Below are 19,968 nucleotides of genomic sequence, written 5' to 3'. Positions count from 1 at the left end.
AAGACGGCCCGCCCCCTGGAGTTTCTAACTCGCAGACTTGTCCACACCATACATCCAGCAATTAGTCAATTAAAGTTCAGGTTTTTGTAACTCAGCACTATTCCCAGTTGTGGGTTTGTGCTCTGGTAAGTTGTGATGCTCTGTATTCACCTGCCTCTCCAGTTTGGGGGCAGCAGTTTGCCCCGTGACATCAATTCTCCGTAGATCTAAGAAGTGCTGTTGATGTTTCCATTTATTCAGCATTTTACCTGTTAGCTGACTTTCAAGCTCCTTACATGCCAGACCAGAAACAGGAACTCCTCTCCGTCTGTTGTTTGATTGGTTGATTTTCATCATTATGGGTTACATTTTTATGCTTCTTCTACCTCACTCAGAAAGTCTAGGTGTTGGAGTTCATCTAATTTGTTTCCTTTCTTTCAGACACTACAGGATCTTCACTTATCCACCATCAGAAAACAGTTGACTCATATATTTTGCCAAGTTTTCCAGTTGTCTAGGGTGGGAAGGTAACTCTGGACCCTGTTATTCCCTCATGGCTATATCAGTAGTGAATACCTTGAAGCTTGGTTAAGATAAATATACATGCTAAATTTTCTAGAGTAACTAGTAAAATAATATAAATAGAGTGTACTACTTCCAAAGTAGTAGAGAAAAAATATTAAACAATGATAATAAAATCTCAATTCAAAAGCAGTCAAAAGAAGAAAATAAAGAAACAAACACTGGAATAAGTAGAAACTAGAAAATAAGATTTTAGAAATTAATCCAAATATCACTAAACAGAACAAATAAATTTTCCAGTTAAATACAGGTTGTGTTTTTTTTTTTTAATCCAGCTATACTCTGTTTATAAGAAATACATCTAAATGAAGAGCAGGACTTCCAGCTATGTCCAAGTAAGTACATTAACAAAAATCCCCTTAAAAAAGCAACTAGAAAGCTGGACAAAAAATGACGAAAACTACCTTTATGATCTGGAAATAAACCAAAGGTATATAACAAATTAAGAAGCTGAACTTTGGGAATCTGTATCATTCTAGCCTAGGGCTTCTCCTATCCCTCACAGCTTGGTTAGCATGGAGGTTCTGCCCAGGCAAGGCAGCCCATGGAGACCAGCAGCTTTTCTGCCTAGATTTTAAGGGGGCTAACTCAATTTAAAGTTGTGGGTAATACCCACACCCAGGGGCACTGTCAGTGGAAGTGTCTTGTCAGAGGCAGATCAGCAGGGGAGGACCAACAGTACTTAGCTCTACTAGACTGAGATTATGCATGCGGTTGGGACAAGTATATTCCTGGCTAACCGGAGAATGGAAAGGTCCCAAGCTATTCATGCTCTCCAGAACTACCTTGAGGCTACACACATGTATGTAGGAGACTCAAAAGGGCCCAGTGGAAAGAAAATCCAGGGAAGACCTTAAAATAGTCTAAAACATTGAAAAAATCCCCCCACCCACACACAGATCCATCAGCAGAGTACACAGACCTTACTGGCTCAAGATGTTTGAGCACAGTTTCTGTCCATCACTGGCCGGCCACTACATTAGGCAGATACAGGGGCAACCCCCAGGAAATCAGGCTTAATATTTTAAACTGGAATTTTTTTAAAAAACTACGCAGAGATGCTAGTGACTGCACACTAGAAATACTATGCCCAAGAAATACTAAAAGAAGTACTTCAGACTGACACCAGTTAGTAACTTGAATTCACAGAAGACATGAAGAGCATCAAAAATGATTGACGTTGAGTTAATATAAAAATCCCTTCTTTAAAAGATACAAGATTGTATAAAGCATTAGGTATAACACTGTATTGTTGTGTTTATAACCTATACAGATGTAATATATATGACTTAAATAGCACAAAAAGAGGGAAAGAATGAAGCTATCTTGGAGTAGTCTCTACATTTTACCAAAATTAGGTGAGTATTAATATGAAGTAGATTGTGATTAGTTAAGATGCATAGTGTAATGTGATTGCAATTAAATATACATATATATATATATATATTTAAAAAGTCAACAGAGGAAATGAAATGGTACACTAAAAATGTTTAACACAAGAGAAGGCAGTCAAGGAAGAGAACAAAAAAGACAGGAGATATATAGAAAACAAATAGCAAAATGGCAAATGTAAATCCAACCATATAAATCATTACATTAAATGTGCATGGTCTAAACACCCCAACCAAAAATCAGAGATTCAAAAAAAGCAAGATTCAACTAACTATATTGCTTACAAGAGACAAATCTTATATTCAAAGACACAAATAGATTGAAAGTAAAAGACAGAAAAAGATATATCATGCAAACAGTAACCATAAGAGAGCTGGAGTGGCTACATTAACATCAGATAAAATAGACTTTAAGACAAAAGCTATTAGTAGAGAAAGAAGAAACATTTCATAATAATGAAAGGGTGAATTCACTAGGAAGGTATAACAATTATAAACATATACATATCTAGCAACACAGCCCCAAAGTACATGAACAAAAAACTAACAGAATTGAAAGGAAAGAGAGACCCAATTCAACTACGATACCTGGAGAATTCAATACCCCACTTTCAATAATTGATAAAACTAGAAAGAAAAGCAGCAAGGATGTAGAAAACCTGAACAACACTAACAACAAATTTGACCTAACTGGAATCTATAGAACAGTCCACTCAACGAGTGTAAAATACTCACTCTTTTCAAATACACATGGAATGTTCTCCAGGATAGAATATAACCTAGTCCATAAAACAAGCATCAATACATCTAAAAGGACTGAAACATTACAAAATCTGTTCTCTGTCCACAACAGAATTAAATTAGAAATCGATCAATCAATAAATCTAGGAAATTAAAAAATACATGGAAATTGAACATCAAACTTCTAAATAACCCACAGGTCAAAGAAAAAATTACAAGGGAAATTAGAAGATATTTTGAACAGAATGAAGTGAAAACTCAACGTATTGAAATTATGGGATGCAGCTAAAGCAGTACTTAGAAGGAAATTTATAGCTTTAAATGTCTACACCAGCAAAACAGAATGGTCTCAAATCAATAGCCTAATGATCCACCTTAATAAACTAGAAAAAAGAAAAGCAAGCTAAATCCAAAGCCAGTAAAGGTATGATAAGTGCAGAAATGAATGGAAATAGAACACAGGGAAACAGTAGAGAAAATCGACTCAAGCAAAAGTTGGTTCTTTGATCTTACCTAGACTGATCAAGAAAAAAGATTACCAAGATCAAGAATGAAAAGGGGGACATTAATACTGACCTATAGAAATTTAAAAGATTATAAGGCAATGTTTATGCCAATAAATTAGTCATTTCAGATGAAATGGGCAAATTCCTAGAAACACACAAATCACCAAAATTTACTTTAAAAGAAATACAAAATTTGCATAGACTTAAGCAAATAAGTTGAATTAGGAATTGAAAATCTTCCCACAAAGAAAATCCAAGCCCAGAAGTCTTTACTGGTGAATTCTACCAAGCAATACACCTGAAAACATATGTCCACAGAAAAACTTGCACAGAAATGATCATAGCAGCATGATTCACAGTAGCCAAAAGGTAGAAACTACCCAAGTGTCCATCAATGGGTGCATGGATAAACAAAACATGGTCTATCTATGCAATGGAACGGTATCCAGCTATAAAAAGGAACGAAGTACTGACACAAGCTACAACATGGATGAAAACATTATGCAAAGCATAAGAAGTCAGACACAAAGGGCCACATATTGTATGATTCCATTTATGTGAAATATCAAAACAGGGAAACCCACAGAAACAGAAAGTAGATTAGTGATTGCCAGGGGCTGGGAGTGGGCGATGGGAAAACTGGGGAGTAATCACTTAATGGGTGTGGGGGTTTCTTTTGGGGTGATGAAAATATTCTGTAATTAGATCATGGTGATGATTACACAACTTAGTAAATATACTAAAAAACAATAAATTGTACTTTTCAAAGGGTGAATTTTATGTAATGCAAATTATATCTCAACAAAAGACAAATTTGAAGTTTGAAAGGAAAAGGATTGAACGAGATATACCAGGCAAATATCAACCAAAAGAAAGTTATAGTTCCCATGTTACTATCAGAAAAGTAGACAATAAGGCAAAAGCATTGTCAGTACTAACACATGTCACTACAGTTTAATCAAACACTTAACTTGCCTGAACTACAGGGCCATTCTAAGCTCATGTGCACCTAATAACCTAACCTGAAAACATATAAAGCAACCGTTGAAAGAATTACGAGGATAAACTGAGAAAAGCAACCGGGCCTCTACTTGGATCATTACGGGAGGCAGGCTTGGTCCCCTGGTGTGAGGGGAACTCCCAAACTCTCCGTGGGGCCTGAGAAGGGGAATCTGGAGATGAGGTTTTTATATTTATCAAAAGGGTACAGATAGGGTTGAAAAATACTGACAAACTCTCTTAAGACAAAAACCCGATCTTGAAACTGTGCTGCCTATAACCCTCAGTGGCTCCCCAGTGCCCTCTCGAGAAAGCTCACTTTCCAGGCTGATCTCTAGCCACTTCTCACAACCAGCCTCAATCAACGAAACTGGGCTGTTTGTTATTTCCCAAACACTCCCCCCAAGAAGACTACCATGGAGACAACGGTGCCTGGATGGAGCTGGTGTTGGGCAGACAACATGGTTGCCATGTGCCCACCAAGGAGGTAGCAGGACGGAACTGGCTTAGAGTCGAGACAGGGATCCTGGTTTGGCCCTTTCATCTGTCCTGAGTTCTAGGGCGGTGTGGGGTGGCGTCCTCGACTCCCTCACACTCTCTCCCCACCATTCATTCAGCCCACCATGACTTATCTCCATCTTTCCAGCCCCCCTGCAGCTGCCTCGGCACAGGCTTTCTAAATATCTTGTCTTGCCCCCTACATCACCCGCACACATGAATCCCTTACACTGAACTCCACAGGGGTCTTTTCTAGGGCCCAGATACCACACCCCACCTCGGCCACTGTGGAAGAACCCTCCCAGATTCTCACGTCGCAGAGTTTCATTAAATGAAACCGAGGCACAACGTTAAAGGTGACAAATCCAGAGCAGTTCCTCCAGCCTAGCTGGAGAAGTCGCCCATCTTTTCCTCAAGTCCCCACACAATCCTCACTGGCAACAGGGCAGAGCACAAGGCCATGTGGCCTTGGCTCAGTTAATGGCTTCTCTATGCCTCAGTTTCCCCAGCTGTAAAATGGGGTCAATGATAATGAGAGTGGCCCCCTCCCAGCTGAGGTTTGAGTGAATACCTGCAAAGTTCTCCAGAACAGGACCTGACACAGTGAGTCCTCAATAAGAGCTCCCAGTGAGCTAATCCTTGGGGTCAGCTGCAAAGCTAGAAGAATCCATATTTGCAGAGATGAGGGCGAGAAAGAAGTCTCTTTTGCTTCATTTCCCCTTCAGGCACCTCCAACTTGCTATGTCCAAAACCAATCCCATGGTCTCTGCCCCAAACCCACACCAGGTGAACCCCTCTTGGCGAATGGTTCCACAGTCCACCCAGAAATGCATGGGCCACCCCAGGCCCCCTTTCCTTCATTCCCCACCCTAGTGTGACCACCCCCCTCCCCCGGCTGAGTATCCTGGGAGCACATGCCACCCACAGGTTTGCTTTAAGACAGTGTATGCCCAACCCTGTGTGGCCCAGAACGAGGGACATAACTTCCTCTTGGGACACCCACGAGACTCCCTTCTCAGTTCCGGTCCCCTATGCCCAAGAAGGCCAGCCTGCTGGACTCTGCTCCTAAGCCACAGCGCCTGAGTTTTCCAGCCTCCCCGGCTCAGCACCTGCCCAGAACTGAATAGGGGCACTCTCCACTGCAACCCCTCCAGCAGCTCGCCCCTGCCCGGAGACTAAGACCGGTCTCTTACCCTGCCAGGCTCTGGTCACTCCAGCATCCAGTCTGAGCACCTGCTCAGGGTGTTGTTCCCTGAGCAGGAAGTGCTCTCATGGCACCCACCCCCAGCTCCCTCTCCATCCCCGCATCTCTTGCCTTTGGATAAACCAGTTCTTTCTCTCTCCCACGCTGCATCCCACAGCCTAGCTGAGCCAAAGCTTTCCTGGTACCCACTGCCCCCTCAAATGAGAAGGGCTCAGAGGGATGAAGGAAGTGTGCTGCCTCTACCTGACCTGGGGGTCCCGCTCTCTCCCTGCTCCCAGGTGGGTAAGGCAGGACCTCTCTCCCAAGGGAGGACTTTCCTGGAGCAGGATTTCGGGCAGGGGGCAGCGGTGGAGGAGAGGAATGCTTTGGGGCAGCTGCCCCGGGTGCTGAAGGAACAAGGGTGGCCAGTGGATGTGACCATGGTGCCGCCTTCTGGCCAGAAGCCAAACTGCACCCTGTGTCAGGGCAGCGGGAGCTGAGGCCCCAATTCTGCAGTGATGATCTGGTCGCAGGCCTGGGCTGGAAGAGTGGGCCCTCTCTGAACTAGTGTGACTCCTTCTGGAAGGGCTGGCTCAGACGCTCCTGCTCGGGGCATGCTGAGCAGCCAGCATGCTGCTTTCCCCGTGCAGGCAATTCCTATCACCCAAGTGGTGGGCCCAGCACCCAGCACAGAGCAGAAGCCCAGTCAATATTTGACAGACAAAACAAGAATGAGTCGGTGGCGCGGGGTCCAGTGTGAATAACTGAAGAGAGGGGAAAGAGAGCCAGCAAAAGGACACCGGTGAAGACGTCTGAGGTGGCAGGACAGCAGATGACAAGGCCCCAAGTAGGGCTGCTAAGGGAAGACAAGACATGTCGTCGGAGGTGAGGAGGCCAAATTGTTGAGATCTGGCCATGGAGCTGGCTGCCTGAGGTCCCCTGGATTCTGTGACCCCAAAGCCTGGAGCAAAGGATGACCCAAAAGTGGCTGTAGGGACAGAGGAGAAAGCTGCCCACTCCCCTGCAGACTTACCCCAGGCTCAGGGGCCTGTGTGGTGTGTGCATGGGGCAACATGGCACAGGAAGCGGGTGGATAGATGCTGAGAGAAAGCCACAGAGGGGCTTGTGGGCCTGGGAACCAGCAGGCGGACATGCCCACCCTGGGCCCTGCATATCCCCAGATATCTGGAGGCGTGCTATGCACCGGCTGCTCTCCTCAGTGGAAGCCAGACCCCTGGCTCCAACTCCAAAACCTGATCCAGTCTCCACACCCCAAGACCCAGGCCAGCCCTGCTTTGGGTCTCACTGCCCCTCTTCGGTACCAAAGGTTCACAAGGAAAAGGTTCTTCTCCATCACACTCCATGATGGGGGCTGTCAGGGGGCAGCAGCAGGGGTCACAGGAGGGAGGAAGGGTGGCCAGCTCACCCAAAACTCTGCTCTGGCTGGGGCCGAGGAGTGGCCCTAGGGTTTTCCCCTGATGGCCACAGGAGAAACCCCTAACAGGGTCAAGAGAGGCTTGGGCCCCTCCAGAATGAAGTTCGAGGGGCAGGGGCCATCCACACCAGAAGACCAGCCACCACTCTTCACACCAGGCCTGGGGCCCGCGGGTTCCAAAGCCATAGCACAGGGGTTGAGGCCACGGTGGCGCCCTCTTCTGGCCAAGGGGCCCCCACTCCACTCTCTGACACTAGCCTTCCACACAGGACAGCACACGTTGGAAATGCTGTGCGTGGCCACAACCGCAGAAAGAGAGGGTGGGGAGAGGTTGGAGGAGACAGCCCAGGACTCTGGTCGCCCTCCAGGTTACAGGCCTCAACGGGCCTGTGAGCCCTTCCCAACCTGGCCCTGCACAGCAGAGCACTGCATTCTGTCCCTGGGGCCCTGAAGATGGGCCCCCACTGGGCCTCCTGCCACCACACCCCACCCCCACCCCCACTGGCAGCCTAACGGAGACAGAGCCACACGCAGGCTGACCTCTAGGGTGGCAGACCTGGTGGCTAGGCTGCCTCTTGCTGGCCCTTTGGGGGTAGGGCAGGAACAGGAAGTTCTTGGACAACGTGGAGCTTGTCTGCCATGATCAGAGGAAGCAGAAGTTTGGGTGGCAGTGGGTGAGGTCTGCTGGTGGGGTCCCATGGGCAGTAGCTCTGCGTCCTTGGTTCTTTCCCCACAGGTGACAACCATCCCCTCCACACTCATCCCCCATCCCTGTCCCTTACCCCTCCCTCCAGCTCACCACTGGCCCATTGCTCTGTCTGTCTTTATTGATTTGGGGAAAACTGGAGGAGGGGGTGGAGGGCCACGACACAAGCTGGACCACCCACAGTCAGCGAAGCACAGAACAGCGTGCAGGAGGGACAGCCCCTGGAGCCTCTTCAGCTTCTAGAGGGGTTGTGGCAGCGACAAGGGAAAGGAGCCCCTGTGGACATGCCCCACCAGCCCCTGGGCGAGGGCAGAGCCTGAGGGATGCCCCACTCCCACCCTAGTGCCATGAGCCACACCCACACATCTCAAACTCTCCAGCAGAGGCCAGCCCCGGGGTATGGAGGACGGGGAGAGAGGACTGAAAGGGTCCACAGGAAGGGAATCTGGGGGTCAGTGCACTCGGCCTCGGCATCTGCCAGGGGTGGAGGGGGAGAGAGAAGCGCACAGGGAAAGGGGACGGTCAGGAGGCACCCCGGCCTGCCCTGTACCCCTGTTCCCAGTCAAGGCTCTCGGCAACGGTGCCCACTGGGTGTAGGCACTGAGTCCCTCAAGGATCCTCACCATGCCGGCAGTCACCAGCCCCTGCTGGCCCCTCTCTCGTCTTCTCTTCTGGGAACCCTGACTGCTCCCTTCCATCTGTGTTCTCTGCCCTCAGCCCTCTAGTCTCTGGGGTCCGCCCCGCTTAGCTCTTGGCCACATGGGGTCACCACCCTCTAAACTCACCAAGGAGACACTTCCCAGGGGCTCACACACACACCTGGGCATCACCACTTGGGGGGTTGGCCAGCCCGGAGGCCCGGGTGGCTGTGGCGGGCCATTTTCCGCTCTGAGGCCTCCTCACCCTCTGGGTTCTGCCCCAGCTTTCGGATGTGGCGCAGGAAGGAGGTGGCATTGAATGCTCGCTGCATGGAGAGAGGAGTGTCAGGCCATGCCCCGGCCCTGAGCCCAACATTCAAGGACCACAGAGGCCACTGGCGACCCAGGCCATCCCCTAAGGCCACGGGAAGGGGCAGGCAGGGGAGGGGCAGCCTTGAGCTGACTGGCTCCACAGGTCCCACCCCACACTGACCTTCCAGTGGGTCCGGGCAAAATTCTTCTGGATCTGCTCACTGACGGAGCCCAGGATGTCCTTATCAAAGGCTGCATCGCCAGAGATCCTAGAGGGAGGCTAAGCGTCGGTGGGGGCTGGGGGTGTCTCTGACGGTGTGGTCCGTCCCTCTGGTCCTGGGACATCTTGGCAGGGGTTCCACTCACCAAAGATGCTGTAAGGCCTGCTGGCAGGTGAACCTCTTCTGGGGGTCTCGCTCCAGAAGATGCCGGATGAAGTCTTTGGCTGGAACAGGGAGGTCAGGTCAGCCCAACCCCCCCTCCCCGCCCCTTTTCACTCCCTCCTCCCCGCCTCGAGCTCAGGGCCAGCCTCAAGTTCACCTGATTCTGAGATGTCATCCCAAAAGGGAGAGTCAAACTCGTAGCTGGCCCTCAGGATCTGGCTGAAGAGTTCGGGGTCGCTCTCGTCGTAGAAGGGGGGGTACCCACACAGCCTGGCACCCACAGATGAATCACCCAGCTGTCCACCCCTCCCCAACCCATCAGGGGGCAGGCAGGCAGAAGAAGAGCCTTCCCAGTGGTCACTCACAGGATGTAGGAGATGACACCCAGGGCCCACACATCTACAGCCTTCCCGTAGGGTTTCTGTTCCAAGAGCTCCGGGGCTGGGGGCCAGAGACAGACAGACGCACACCCGCACGCGCGCACACCAGCCTTCAGTGCCTGGCTCAGCCTATTTGACCCAGGAATGGCCCACCGCCTGCCCTGCCCCTGGCACCACGGCTCCCGCTGGGTCCCCCAGCCCCCTGGCCTCCAACAAGCCTCAGGGAGCCCTCCTCACTTACCCACATAACCTGGGGTCCCACAGGCAGTGCCCAGCATGTTGCCAGCCTGGATTTTGGAGAGGCCAAAGTCGGAGACCATGATCTTGGAGTCCTCGAATGGCGTGGCATATAGGAGATTTTCAGGCTACAACACAGGCAGGCAGAGGACGTACCAGGTCAATCCTGGCGTGGCCCGCTGGGCTGAGACAGGACAGACTGCAGGGGCAGGGCCCCCTCAAATCCCCCAGACCCTGGTGCACAGGGAGGCTGGGTCAGGCCTGGGCAGGTGGGCAGGAGGGCAGGCACCTTGAGGTCTCGGTGCACGATGCCCAAGCTGTGCAGGTAAGAGACAGCACCAAGGACCTGGCCGACCAGGTGGCTGGCGTCCTTCTCTGTGTAGGAGCCACGCTCCATGATGCGGTCAAACAGCTCACCCCCTGTCACCCTGTGGGCAGCAGGGACTCAGTTGACCCAGGCCCTTCGACCCCCCACTCACCACCCAGCCCCCAGTCTGCCCCTGCCCTCCTCACAGCTCCATCGCCAGGTAGAGGTGGGAAGGGCTCTCGTGTACGTCCTCCAGAGCCACGATGTTGGGGTGGCTGACCCTGCAACGGCAAGAAAAAGCCCTTACGGGGGCTGTAGCCCCTACTGGGCTCAGGCCCTAGGAGTGCTTCCTCCTACCTCTGCCCCCTTCCTTGCGACAGGCCACCCCTGCCCAATGCAGCAAGGCCGAGCCCCAGGCCAGCCCTTCCTAGGGACACAGAGGAGGCAGGGCGCTCCATCCCAGGACACTGCTGCCTGCTGCAGGCCTTGAGCCCTTGAGCGTTAGCAGCCTGGGCAGGGCCAGGTGCATACCTGCGGAGCACTGCAATTTCATTCTCCACCAGGGCCTCCTTGCCTCGAAGGGCCTTCTTGGGGATGCACTTGAGGGCAACAAGGTGTGAGGAACCCCGCTCCTGGGCCAGCACCACCTCGGAGAAGGCACCCCTGCCACAGAGATGAAGACACGGGGGGGGGAGGCAGAAAGGGAGGGGGACAGGTGAAAAGGAGGAGGAGGAGAGGGGGAGGGGAGAGAGAGCAGAGGTGGGGAGAGGGAAGGGCTCCCCTAGCTGAAGCAGATGGGGAGGCAGTGTCCATCCCATGCCCCCACACACATACTCAAGCATTCACTGACACACAAACATACACACTCCCACATTCACTGACACACTCACGAGCCCAGCTTCTCCCGGATCTCATAGACACTGCTGATGTCCTCCGTCTGTTTCTTGAGCAGCAACATGTCTGGGGGTCAAGGGAGAGGTGGAGGGAAGCCCCCTGGGTGAGGGGCAGCCCCGTCCCCCACCCCAGGCCTGGCAGTGCCTCAGCCACCCTCAGCAACAACCCGACTCAGGAACACCGGTCCCATAAAGTCCCACACACCCTCCCCCAGCCCGGGTCCATCTCGCCCCTGCCTCATTGCCCAGGTCGGCACTCCCAGGTGGACAACACCCAGCGAGACCACTGCATACACTCCTCCCCCTCCCAGATACATAGCCGCGATCGGGCACCCCCCACCCTGTCACCCCGACGGCGATCAGCGCCCAGACACGGCTCTCTGTCGCCACACAACTGAGTCAGTCACGATCAGCCACCTTCCAGAAGGCTCCGTGCACCCCCACCCCGGCCCCTCCAGGCCCATCCTCATCCACAGCGCCCAGAGGGCCCCCTCGCCCCCAGGCCTAGACCTGCCACCCATGGCCCAGCGCCCACAGGCACACTCCACACTGACCACCAACCCGCCCGAGATGCACCTGCGACCCCCGCGCACAGCCGCCTGCCACGACCACGGCCACCCACGCGGCTGCCTAGGCGCACCGCCCCTCGGCGCCGCGAGGCGGTAGGAACTCCGCAGCCTGGGCCTCCCGCGTCCGGAGCTGCGTGGGCCGCGCGCGTGTGAGCCGGGGACGCGCCGGGCGTGACAGGTGTGCACTAGGGCACGCGGGGGCTGCGGCGGCCGGGGCCCGGGACCCCGCACGCCCCCTCGCGCGCGCGCCCGCTCCCTGGAGCGCCTGATGCGGACCTGGAGCGGAAGCTGCAGCGTCGCCTCGCGCAGTGGCCGCCGCGCTGAGCCCCCCGCCCGCGCCCGACCAGCGCCGCCCCCTCCGCGCGCGCTCCCGCTGAATGCTGGCGGCCGAGCACGCGGTGGCCACAACGCTGCAGGGCGCCTTGTAAGGCAATCGGCCGTCGTTGGCTGCCGCCTCCCTCCTTGGTCATTCATGCCGGTTCCCGCTGGCTCCAGCCCCCCGGCGGCCTGGCTGGGCCGGCCCCAGGGCCTTTGCACCACCGGTGTCCTCCATCCGGAAGTCTCTTCACCCACATGTTGACAAGGCGCCCTGCGTGCCTTCAGGTCTCTGCTCTGTCCATGCCCTGGGGTCTAAAACAGCATCCCTTCCCTAGCCCAGCCCTGCCACTTCTGCCTCTCTAGCCTGAGCCCCCATCAGCACTCAGTTGCAGGTCAACCACAGCCTCCTCACTGGACTCCCTCTGTCCTCTGAACACACCCTTAACCTCCCCTACCCCAGTCTCTTCCCCACCCAGCAGCCAGACCATTCCCTTTGAGATCAGTCACCCATGGGCTACAAACCCTCCCATGGTTTTCCGTGTCACTCCAAAGCATGAGTCCCTACAGTGGCCTGAGGACTCTGTACGATCAGTCTCCCTTCCCCATCACTTCTCTGGCCCCTCTCCACCCACTTTCCCACTTGCTCAAGTAGCTCCAGCCAACTCCAGCTACACTGGCTCCCTAAGTGGCCCTCCAACACAACATGCATGGGGTGTGTACCATACATGGCCCCAAACACACAAACATGCACCTGCCCCAGGGCCTTTGCACTCACTGCCTCTCTGCCAGGAATGCTCTCCACTCATCTATGTGCTTGGCTTGCTCCCTCACTCCATTGGGTCTCAGCTCAAATGTCACCTCTTCAAACAGGCCTCCCCTGTCCGTCCCCGCCCCGCCCTGTTTGCAGAACAACCATCAATGCAAAATCACCTTCTGTGTCTTTTCCTCACCAGAGTATCCACTTCCCAAAAGGGTCTCTGCTGACCCAGCCTAGGGGAAGTGCTCAGGAAATAAGTGCTGGGTGACCGAAATCAATCCTTCATCCAACGAGTGGATTCCTCCTACCCAGTTCCATTGGTCCTGATGCCCCTCCCAGGGGGTCCAGGCCTCACCAGAGATGCGGAATGGGTGCCCTGGCTGTTGACAAGAACAGGTCTACACAGGCCACAGCTGTAGGGATCCAAGGAGTCGCAGGGTCCAGGAGTGACCTGCTAAATCCATCTTCCAGGGGTCTCCTGGCATGAGAGACAAAATCTTTAAGAGGGTCCATGGAGCAGGCAGAAGTTTTTTAAAATCATCTTTCCTGACCTCATCTCTCACATGTACTCTGTCCAAAAATCGGTAAGTCTGAGAAGGCCCCCTCCAGTTCTTATCCCCCCACCTTTCTCAATTGCCCCTCCCAGTTCACTCAAGGAGGCTCCAGGAGCCCCCGCACTTGGCTGCACGGGCCCCACTCCCAACTGCTCATCTCTGCAAACAAGGTTTCCTAGGGCTTAGAAAAGAGGAGAGGGCCTGATAGTGAGCTCCACCTCATGCTGGCAGTAAGTCCTATTGGACACAGACTGGAACCCATCTCACTTGCTCGTTTGATGATTATCCCGGAAGAAACATGATCAGAGTCCTGTGGTCACAGGCAATAAAAAGAAATGTAACTTACATACATTTACGTTTTGGAGAAGTACGAGTGAGGAGTAACAAAAGACTACCCACGTGAAGAGAGATGGCACACAGAGACTTCTCTGAGGGGCAGCAGACGAAAAGTGGAGGCAGGAATAAAAGGGCCCACTTCCAAAGTGAGCCTGAGCAAACAAACTGCCTGGCGCAGAGTTTAAGATGGACATAGGTATCAATTTAGCAGGTGATTTCGATGCTATTGGCCTCGTGTAAAAAGTGATATCACAATTTTTGTTTGAAGTCAGTATTTACAATATACCTGAATTACACCCTTCACAACTATTTACATATCTGTTGAAATATTGTATTAATAGATGTAAACTTCAAAATGGATGTGTGTGTGTGTGTGTGTGTGTGTGTGTGTGTGTGTTGGGTAGTGATGGATAAAGAGTTTTTCAAAATCCTTTCAGGAGACCCTTTACAAAAAACTTAACTCAGGGCCCGCTGGTGGCTCAGGCGGTCGGAGCTCCATGCTCCTAACTCCCAAGGCTGCCGGTTCGATTCCCACATGGGCCAGTGGGCTCTCAACCACAAGGTTGCCGGTTCAATTCCTCGAGTCCTGCAAGGGATGGTGGGCAGCGCCCCCTGCAACTAAGATTGAACATGGCACCTTGAGCTGAGCTGCCGCTGAGCTCCCGGATGGCTCAGTTGGTTGGAGTGCGTCCTCTCAACCGCAAGGTCGCCGGTTGGACTCCCACAAGGGATGGTGAGCTGCGCCCCCTGCAACTAGCAATGGCAACTGGACCTGGAGCTGAGCTGCACCCTCTGCAACTAAGACTGAAAGGACAACAACTTGAAGCTGAATAGCACCCTCCACAACTAAGATTGAAAGGACAACAACTTGACTTGGAAAAAAGTCCTGGAAGTACACACTGTTCCCCAATAAAGTCCTGTTCCCCTTCCCAATAAAATCTATATAAAAAAAATTAACTCAAAGTGGATCATAGACCTAAATGTAAAATGCCAAACTGCTAGAAGAAAACACAAGAGAAAATCTGTCTTACCTTGGCTTGGTGATGAGTCTTTAGATACAATATGGAAAGTGTGCTTCACGAAAGAAAAAAATGACAAATTGGACTTTGTCAAAATTTTAAATGTTTGCTCTTCAAACAATACTGTTAAGAGAAAGAAAAGACAAGCCACGGGAGAGGGGGAAACCTTTGCATTTCCTGATAAATATGTAAAAAATGACTGGTATCCAAAATATATGAATACATGGAACTCTTAAAACCCAGGGGGTTAACCCAAGTAAAAAATGGGCAAAAGATCTGAGCAGACATGTCACCGAAGAAGAAATACAGAGAGAAAATAAGCATATGAAAAGATGCTTCGCAGCAAATGAATGAGGGAATTGCAAATGAAAACACCGAGATACCACCACACACCTATCAGGCTGGCCAAAACCTGGAACACCGATAACACCAAATGCTGGTGAGGATGTGGAGCAACAGGAACTCTCATCCATGGTTGGTGGGAATGCAGACTGGGGCAGCCACTCAGGAAGAGAGTTTGGTGGTTTCTTACAAAACTAAACACTCTCTTACCATAAGATCTGGCGATCCCACTCCTGGGTATTTACCCAAAGGGGCTGAAAACTTATATCCACAAAAAACCTGCAGCTTTACTGGATGTTTACCACAGCTTTATTCATAATCAGCAAACAGTGGAAGGAACCAAGATGCCGTTCAGTAGGTGAATGGATAAATTGTGGTCCATCCAGATAACGGAATACTATACGATGATAAAGAGGAAAGAGCTATGAAGCCGTGGAAAGAAATGAGTGAGTCTTAAATATATATTGCTTTGCTAAGTGAAAGAAACCAGTCTGAAAAGACTGCATACTGTACAATTCCATTTATATGACATTCCAGAAAAAGCAAAACTATAGAGACAGTGACAGATCAGTGGTCGCCAGGGGTTTGAAAGAGGGGGTTAGTGTTTGACCAAGGGAAGCCTGGGGGTGTTTAGGGCCATGAAACTACTCTGTGTGATGCTGTAATGGTGGATATGTGGCATTCTGCATGTGTCAAAACCCAGAGAACTAGATGGCAGAAAGAGTGAATTTTAACACATGCAAAATTAAAAATAATATTTCAGGAGATTGGGGCACCCCAGGAAGGAATGAGGACTGTGACCAAAGAATCTACGTGTATTACAAATGTACAAAAGCACCTCCCTGAAGGGGGTCCGGGGAAAGGGGCTGATCTAGTCACTTTGGAAATGAGTGGGGTCTGTAAGACCAAAGGCAAAAGGAATGGCATGTGGGCACTGAGCTCTAGTTGACAACATTATTCCCCACAAGGGGAAGGGGTGACAATTCTGAACCCGCTCTACATGTGCACTGGAATTAGACAGTTAAGTAAATGGAGGGCAGAGGGTGGGAGCCAGATTTTTCAGTGTTGATGTGGGGAGAGACAGACAAGCAAGGGGAGGTACTAGAATGATCTATGTGGTGATGGATCAGAGCTGGAGACATCAGTATGAACTTATGTTTACCTTAATATAGATACAGGTGCATATAGATATATGCATCTCTATGTATGTATAAGAAATACATATATAGGCCGGCCCGGTGGCTCAGGCGGTTAGAGATCCATGCTCCTAACTCTGAAGGCTGCCGGTTCAACTCCCACAAGGGATGGTGGGCTGCGCCCCCTGCAACTAGGAACGGCAACTGGACCTGGAGCTGAGCTGCGCCTTCCACAACTAAGATTGAAAGGACAACAACTTGACTTGGAAAAAAGTCCTGGAAGTACACACTGTTCCACAATAAAGTCCTGTTCCCCTTCCCTAATAAAATCTTAAAAAAAAAAGGAAATACATATATATATGAATGTCTGTAGATATGGGTATATACATAGCTTAGTATATACATAAATTTTCTTGCTGCCAGCTGAGAGAGCCTACAACGAATCACACCTCAGTAACAATGAGTACATTAGATCTTGGTTTCTAATACCTTTGTCCAATAAAGGGCTCTTTGGAGAAATGGCTGATTCTAGGGCTGGGGCAGGAAACAAACAAGATGAGTCTGAAGCTCCTTGTAGTGCCAGAAAGCAAGGAAATGTCCTCTCCTCTCCTCTCTTCTCCTCTCTTCTTCTTCTTCTTCTTCTTCTTCTTCTTCTTCTTCTTCTTCTTCTTCTTCTTCTTCTTCTTCTTCTTCTTCTCTCTCTCTCTCTCTCTCTCTCTCTCTCTCTCTCTCTCTCTCTCTCTCACACACACACACACACACACACACACACAGTGATGGGGTACGACAGAGACGCACAAGCCAACTGAAAGAGCTCCCAATGGCCAAGCTGGAACAATTTGAGCAACAAAATAAATAGAGTAGTATTGGATCATAACCAAAAGTATAAAATAAATATCCAGTTATAAATAGGTGATTAAATAATAAATAAATGGGGGAGAAGAGACAAGCTCTGTGCAGAAAATTCCAAATAATTTATATAGGTACTCACCCAACCCCCAAGGGCAAGCGTTACCCCCGTCCTCAACTGTGGGCTGCAAATGGTGACTTTGGTCCAAAGAGGACAGGCTGCAAAGGGGGCGAATTACATTGAAAGTGGAGACACCTGATGAGCAAACTTGAAGTCAGCCAGTTGAGCAAGATTGACATGGGCAGTGGCAGTCGTGCTGAGTGCATGGCACCTTGCTAGGATGTCGTGGGAGGGCGCTTCACCTCCGTGGTCCTCCTTTCCATAGCCATCACCCCAGCTACTCGGGACAGAAACAGCCGGCAAACCCCCAAGGAGCAGTCCCCCATCCGAGAGGACAGTCACAGCCAAGAGGAATCTAAGGAGACGTGACTCGTCATTACTGTCTCCTTAGATTCCTAGCAAGACGAATGCAGTGTGGGATCCACAAAAGGACGTGAGGGTCCAGCGAAGGCACTCTGCACAAGTCAGCGGACTTGAGTTCACCACAATGTACAATAGTGGCTGATCATTGTCACAAATGTACCAGGCCAATGCATATTGTCAGGTGTGGGTGCGTCGGAACTCTCCCGACTGGCCCTGCAATCTGTACATCTAAAACGATTCAGAAATTTTGTTACAAGTTTATTTCAAATAAAAACAAATGTGACAATCCTTTCTGGGTCTGTGTGGATAAGCACAGCAAGGGGTGCTGTGCAGGGGTCGGGGGGCAGGTTGCCCCTCCTCACCCCCAGCCCGGGGTGGGGGCCTGGCGCCATCCTCCCTTCCCCAGCTGTTCGAAGCACAAAGCCCTTCAAGGTGGACTCCAGCCTTCCCTTTGTTCCCAGCTAATTCTAATTCCAGAGCTCCTTGTACCCACAGTCTCCAGCAGAGGAGCCACACCCGCCTCCAGCTGCTGAGGTCCTCTCGGATTAACTGGTTGCCCCAAGGCGGGGCGCCCTCCCATCCAGCCCACTGTGCCACCCGGTGGGGTCTGCAGCCCTAGTCGTTGTGAGCAGTGGGTCCGATTCCCAAGCGTCCCTGGACAATGGGAGGCCCCCTTCCAGCGCTCCCTCCCTCCCCACCTCCTCCTGGCTCCTTCTCCAAAACCCCCCACTGCTTAACTGGCCTCTGAAAGGCTGCCCACTTTGGCTGCTGCCTGGGGAACACTTTGCTTCTCACCCAGGAGCTGCAGTAGGGCCACCCCCAACCCCTCCCGCATGTGCTCCGGAACCAGCCTTGAAGGTCTGTGGTTACAAGGACCTGGCAGGACAGGTGGAGGCTTAGATGTGGCTGCCAGGGACAGCTTCCTGGCCCTCTCAGCTGGGGTCCTGGGGCGTCCTCCCCAGCAGCTGCTGTCCCCAGGGAGGGGTGCAAGATACACCTTCGCAAAGCCCTGAGAACCCAGGGCTGGAAATCCCTCAGCCGTTGTTTCCCTTGAGTGCCCAGCACCCCTGATGAGCTGCCCCTGGAATATTGTAGCTGTCCCTATCAGCTGAACCGCTTCCCCAGGCTGCGAGGGTCAGCATTCCAGCCTCCAGCTCCCACTTCGGGAAACTCCGTCTTAAGCATCCAGCCAGAGGCAAGGATGGATTCATGAACTTTGACCACCTCACAAGCCCAGCTGCCCTGGCTGGGTAAGGGAGGGGGTGCAGGTTCGGGTTCGGGTTCGAGGGCTCCCTTGCCTCTCTCTTTAGCCTCCTGGGACAGGTGGCAGCTGACCTGAATCCTACAGGATCAGAGGGAGGTCAGCAAAGAAGAGGCACCCCAGGCAGTGGGCCTCAGCATGGGCCAAAGGCAGGGAGAGCAGGGAGGGCATGGACGGCTGCCCCTCAGTGCTGGGGAGCCCGTGGGCCAGCTGGTGCCCAATCTCGTAGCCTTGGAGAGGAATTGAGCTTGATCCCTAGTGTGGAGAAAAGCCCAAAGAAGAGCAGGTGGGGAGGCACTGGTCTGATCGGTGCTGCTGAGAGAAGCATGCAATGCCTGGGCCTCGAGGAAGAGGCCACTGTGGGGTCCAGGAGAAGGGGGGTGGGGGGAGACTGGGAGAGGAGGAGGGGGAGGGGAGATGTGGCCCTGTCTGGGGGCCTGCTGCACCTCCCAGATGTGTAAGCCCTGGCTCCAACATGGGAGACACCCTTTGAAGGCAGCAACCTAGAGCAGTGGGAGCCTGGGCCCCAGGAATCCCAGAGCTCACACAGGCCATTGGCAGCAGCCACCTTCAGCCTGGCCACCTCCCTCGCAGGCCACTTTCCCCATGTGCCATCAGTTCACCCACGTCCTTCTCCAGCTATTGCTTTCTGTCCCCACCACACTCCTTGGCCAAGCCTGATCTTCAGTTCTTGAAAGAGTCCCCTGCATCCAGACACGTCCTCACTTCCCCTTGCCTCTCCCTGCACTGTCTGGCCTCTGCCCACGTCTCCCCATCAGAAGCAGCCCTCACCCAGGGGGCCTGCTGCTCCAGGCCATCTATGGGCACTTGTCTGTCTCCAGACCAGCTTTAGTCCTAGGCTGGGCCAGAGAAGACTCAAGTTAGGGTCTTCTGATGAGCAGTGCCACCTCAAGGGTCCCCAAGCCCCCTGTGTCCCCCCACATGCCTCTTGAGGCTCCTCCAGCCAGCATGGGTGGAGATGCTGCCCCTCCCTCACCTAGCAGGCTCAATCTGGCTCTGACCGGAACTGCTTTTCTTCCTAAAGCCGCTGGATGGCTGAGGGTTTAGCTTAACGGGATGAGCCATCTGGGGACCGCAGCACAGTCATCAGGGAGCCTGGGACTTGGGGTGGGGGGGAGTGGACACTTCACATATTCAGTCAGGACAATGATC

At 52.0% G+C, this 19,968-nt stretch overlaps 1 protein-coding gene across 3 annotated transcripts; it reads right to left on the bottom strand.

Annotated features, from left to right (window-relative positions):
* Positions 1-3,975: 3,975 nt before the first annotated feature.
* On the bottom strand, positions 3,976-12,096 carry PNCK (pregnancy up-regulated nonubiquitous CaM kinase). 3 transcript variants are annotated; one of them, XM_033111388.1, is made up of 13 exons: positions 12,016-12,096; positions 11,747-11,869; positions 11,168-11,237; positions 10,809-10,940; positions 10,484-10,558; positions 10,260-10,398; positions 9,975-10,098; positions 9,719-9,794; positions 9,511-9,623; positions 9,337-9,415; positions 9,152-9,239; positions 8,840-8,984; positions 8,131-8,494 (listed from the first exon to the last, which is right to left on the bottom strand). In XM_033111388.1, the coding sequence occupies exons 3-12, from the start codon at positions 11,233-11,235 to the stop codon at positions 8,847-8,849; spliced, it is 1,032 nt and encodes a 343-aa protein (XP_032967279.1). In that variant the 5' UTR covers positions 11,236-11,237; positions 11,747-11,869; positions 12,016-12,096; the 3' UTR covers positions 8,131-8,494; positions 8,840-8,846. The 3 variants fall into 3 exon arrangements, with proteins under 3 accessions (XP_032967369.1, XP_032967279.1, XP_032967350.1); XM_033111478.1 differs by lacking the exons at positions 8,131-8,494; positions 12,016-12,096 and adding an exon at positions 3,976-6,735 and having other exon boundaries at positions 11,747-11,981; XM_033111459.1 differs by lacking the exon at positions 11,747-11,869 and having other exon boundaries at positions 12,016-12,073.
* Positions 12,097-19,968: the final 7,872 nt, after the last annotated feature.

This window comes from Rhinolophus ferrumequinum, chromosome X (genome assembly GCF_004115265.2).
Source record: "Rhinolophus ferrumequinum isolate MPI-CBG mRhiFer1 chromosome X, mRhiFer1_v1.p, whole genome shotgun sequence".
NCBI lineage: Eukaryota > Metazoa > Chordata > Mammalia > Chiroptera > Rhinolophidae > Rhinolophus > Rhinolophus ferrumequinum.
The sequence above is the reverse complement of the archived record's forward strand: the minus strand, read 5'-3'. Positions and strand labels throughout refer to the sequence as shown.

What these genes read in the sequence shown, in the direction of transcription:
- PNCK (XM_033111388.1), bottom strand. Translation starts at nt 11,235, where the DNA reads ATGTTGCTGCTCAAGAAACAGACGGAGGACATCAGCAGTGTCTATGAG. An exon ending in ATCCGGGAGAAGCTGGGCTC is followed by an intron (nt 10,941 to 11,167) that starts GTGAGTGTGTCA and finishes TCTCTGTGGCAG; the next exon opens with GGGTGCCTTCTCCGAGGTGG. An exon ending in GGATGACATCTCAGAATCAG is followed by an intron (nt 9,416 to 9,510) that starts GTGAACTTGAGG and finishes TCCCTGTTCCAG; the next exon opens with CCAAAGACTTCATCCGGCAT.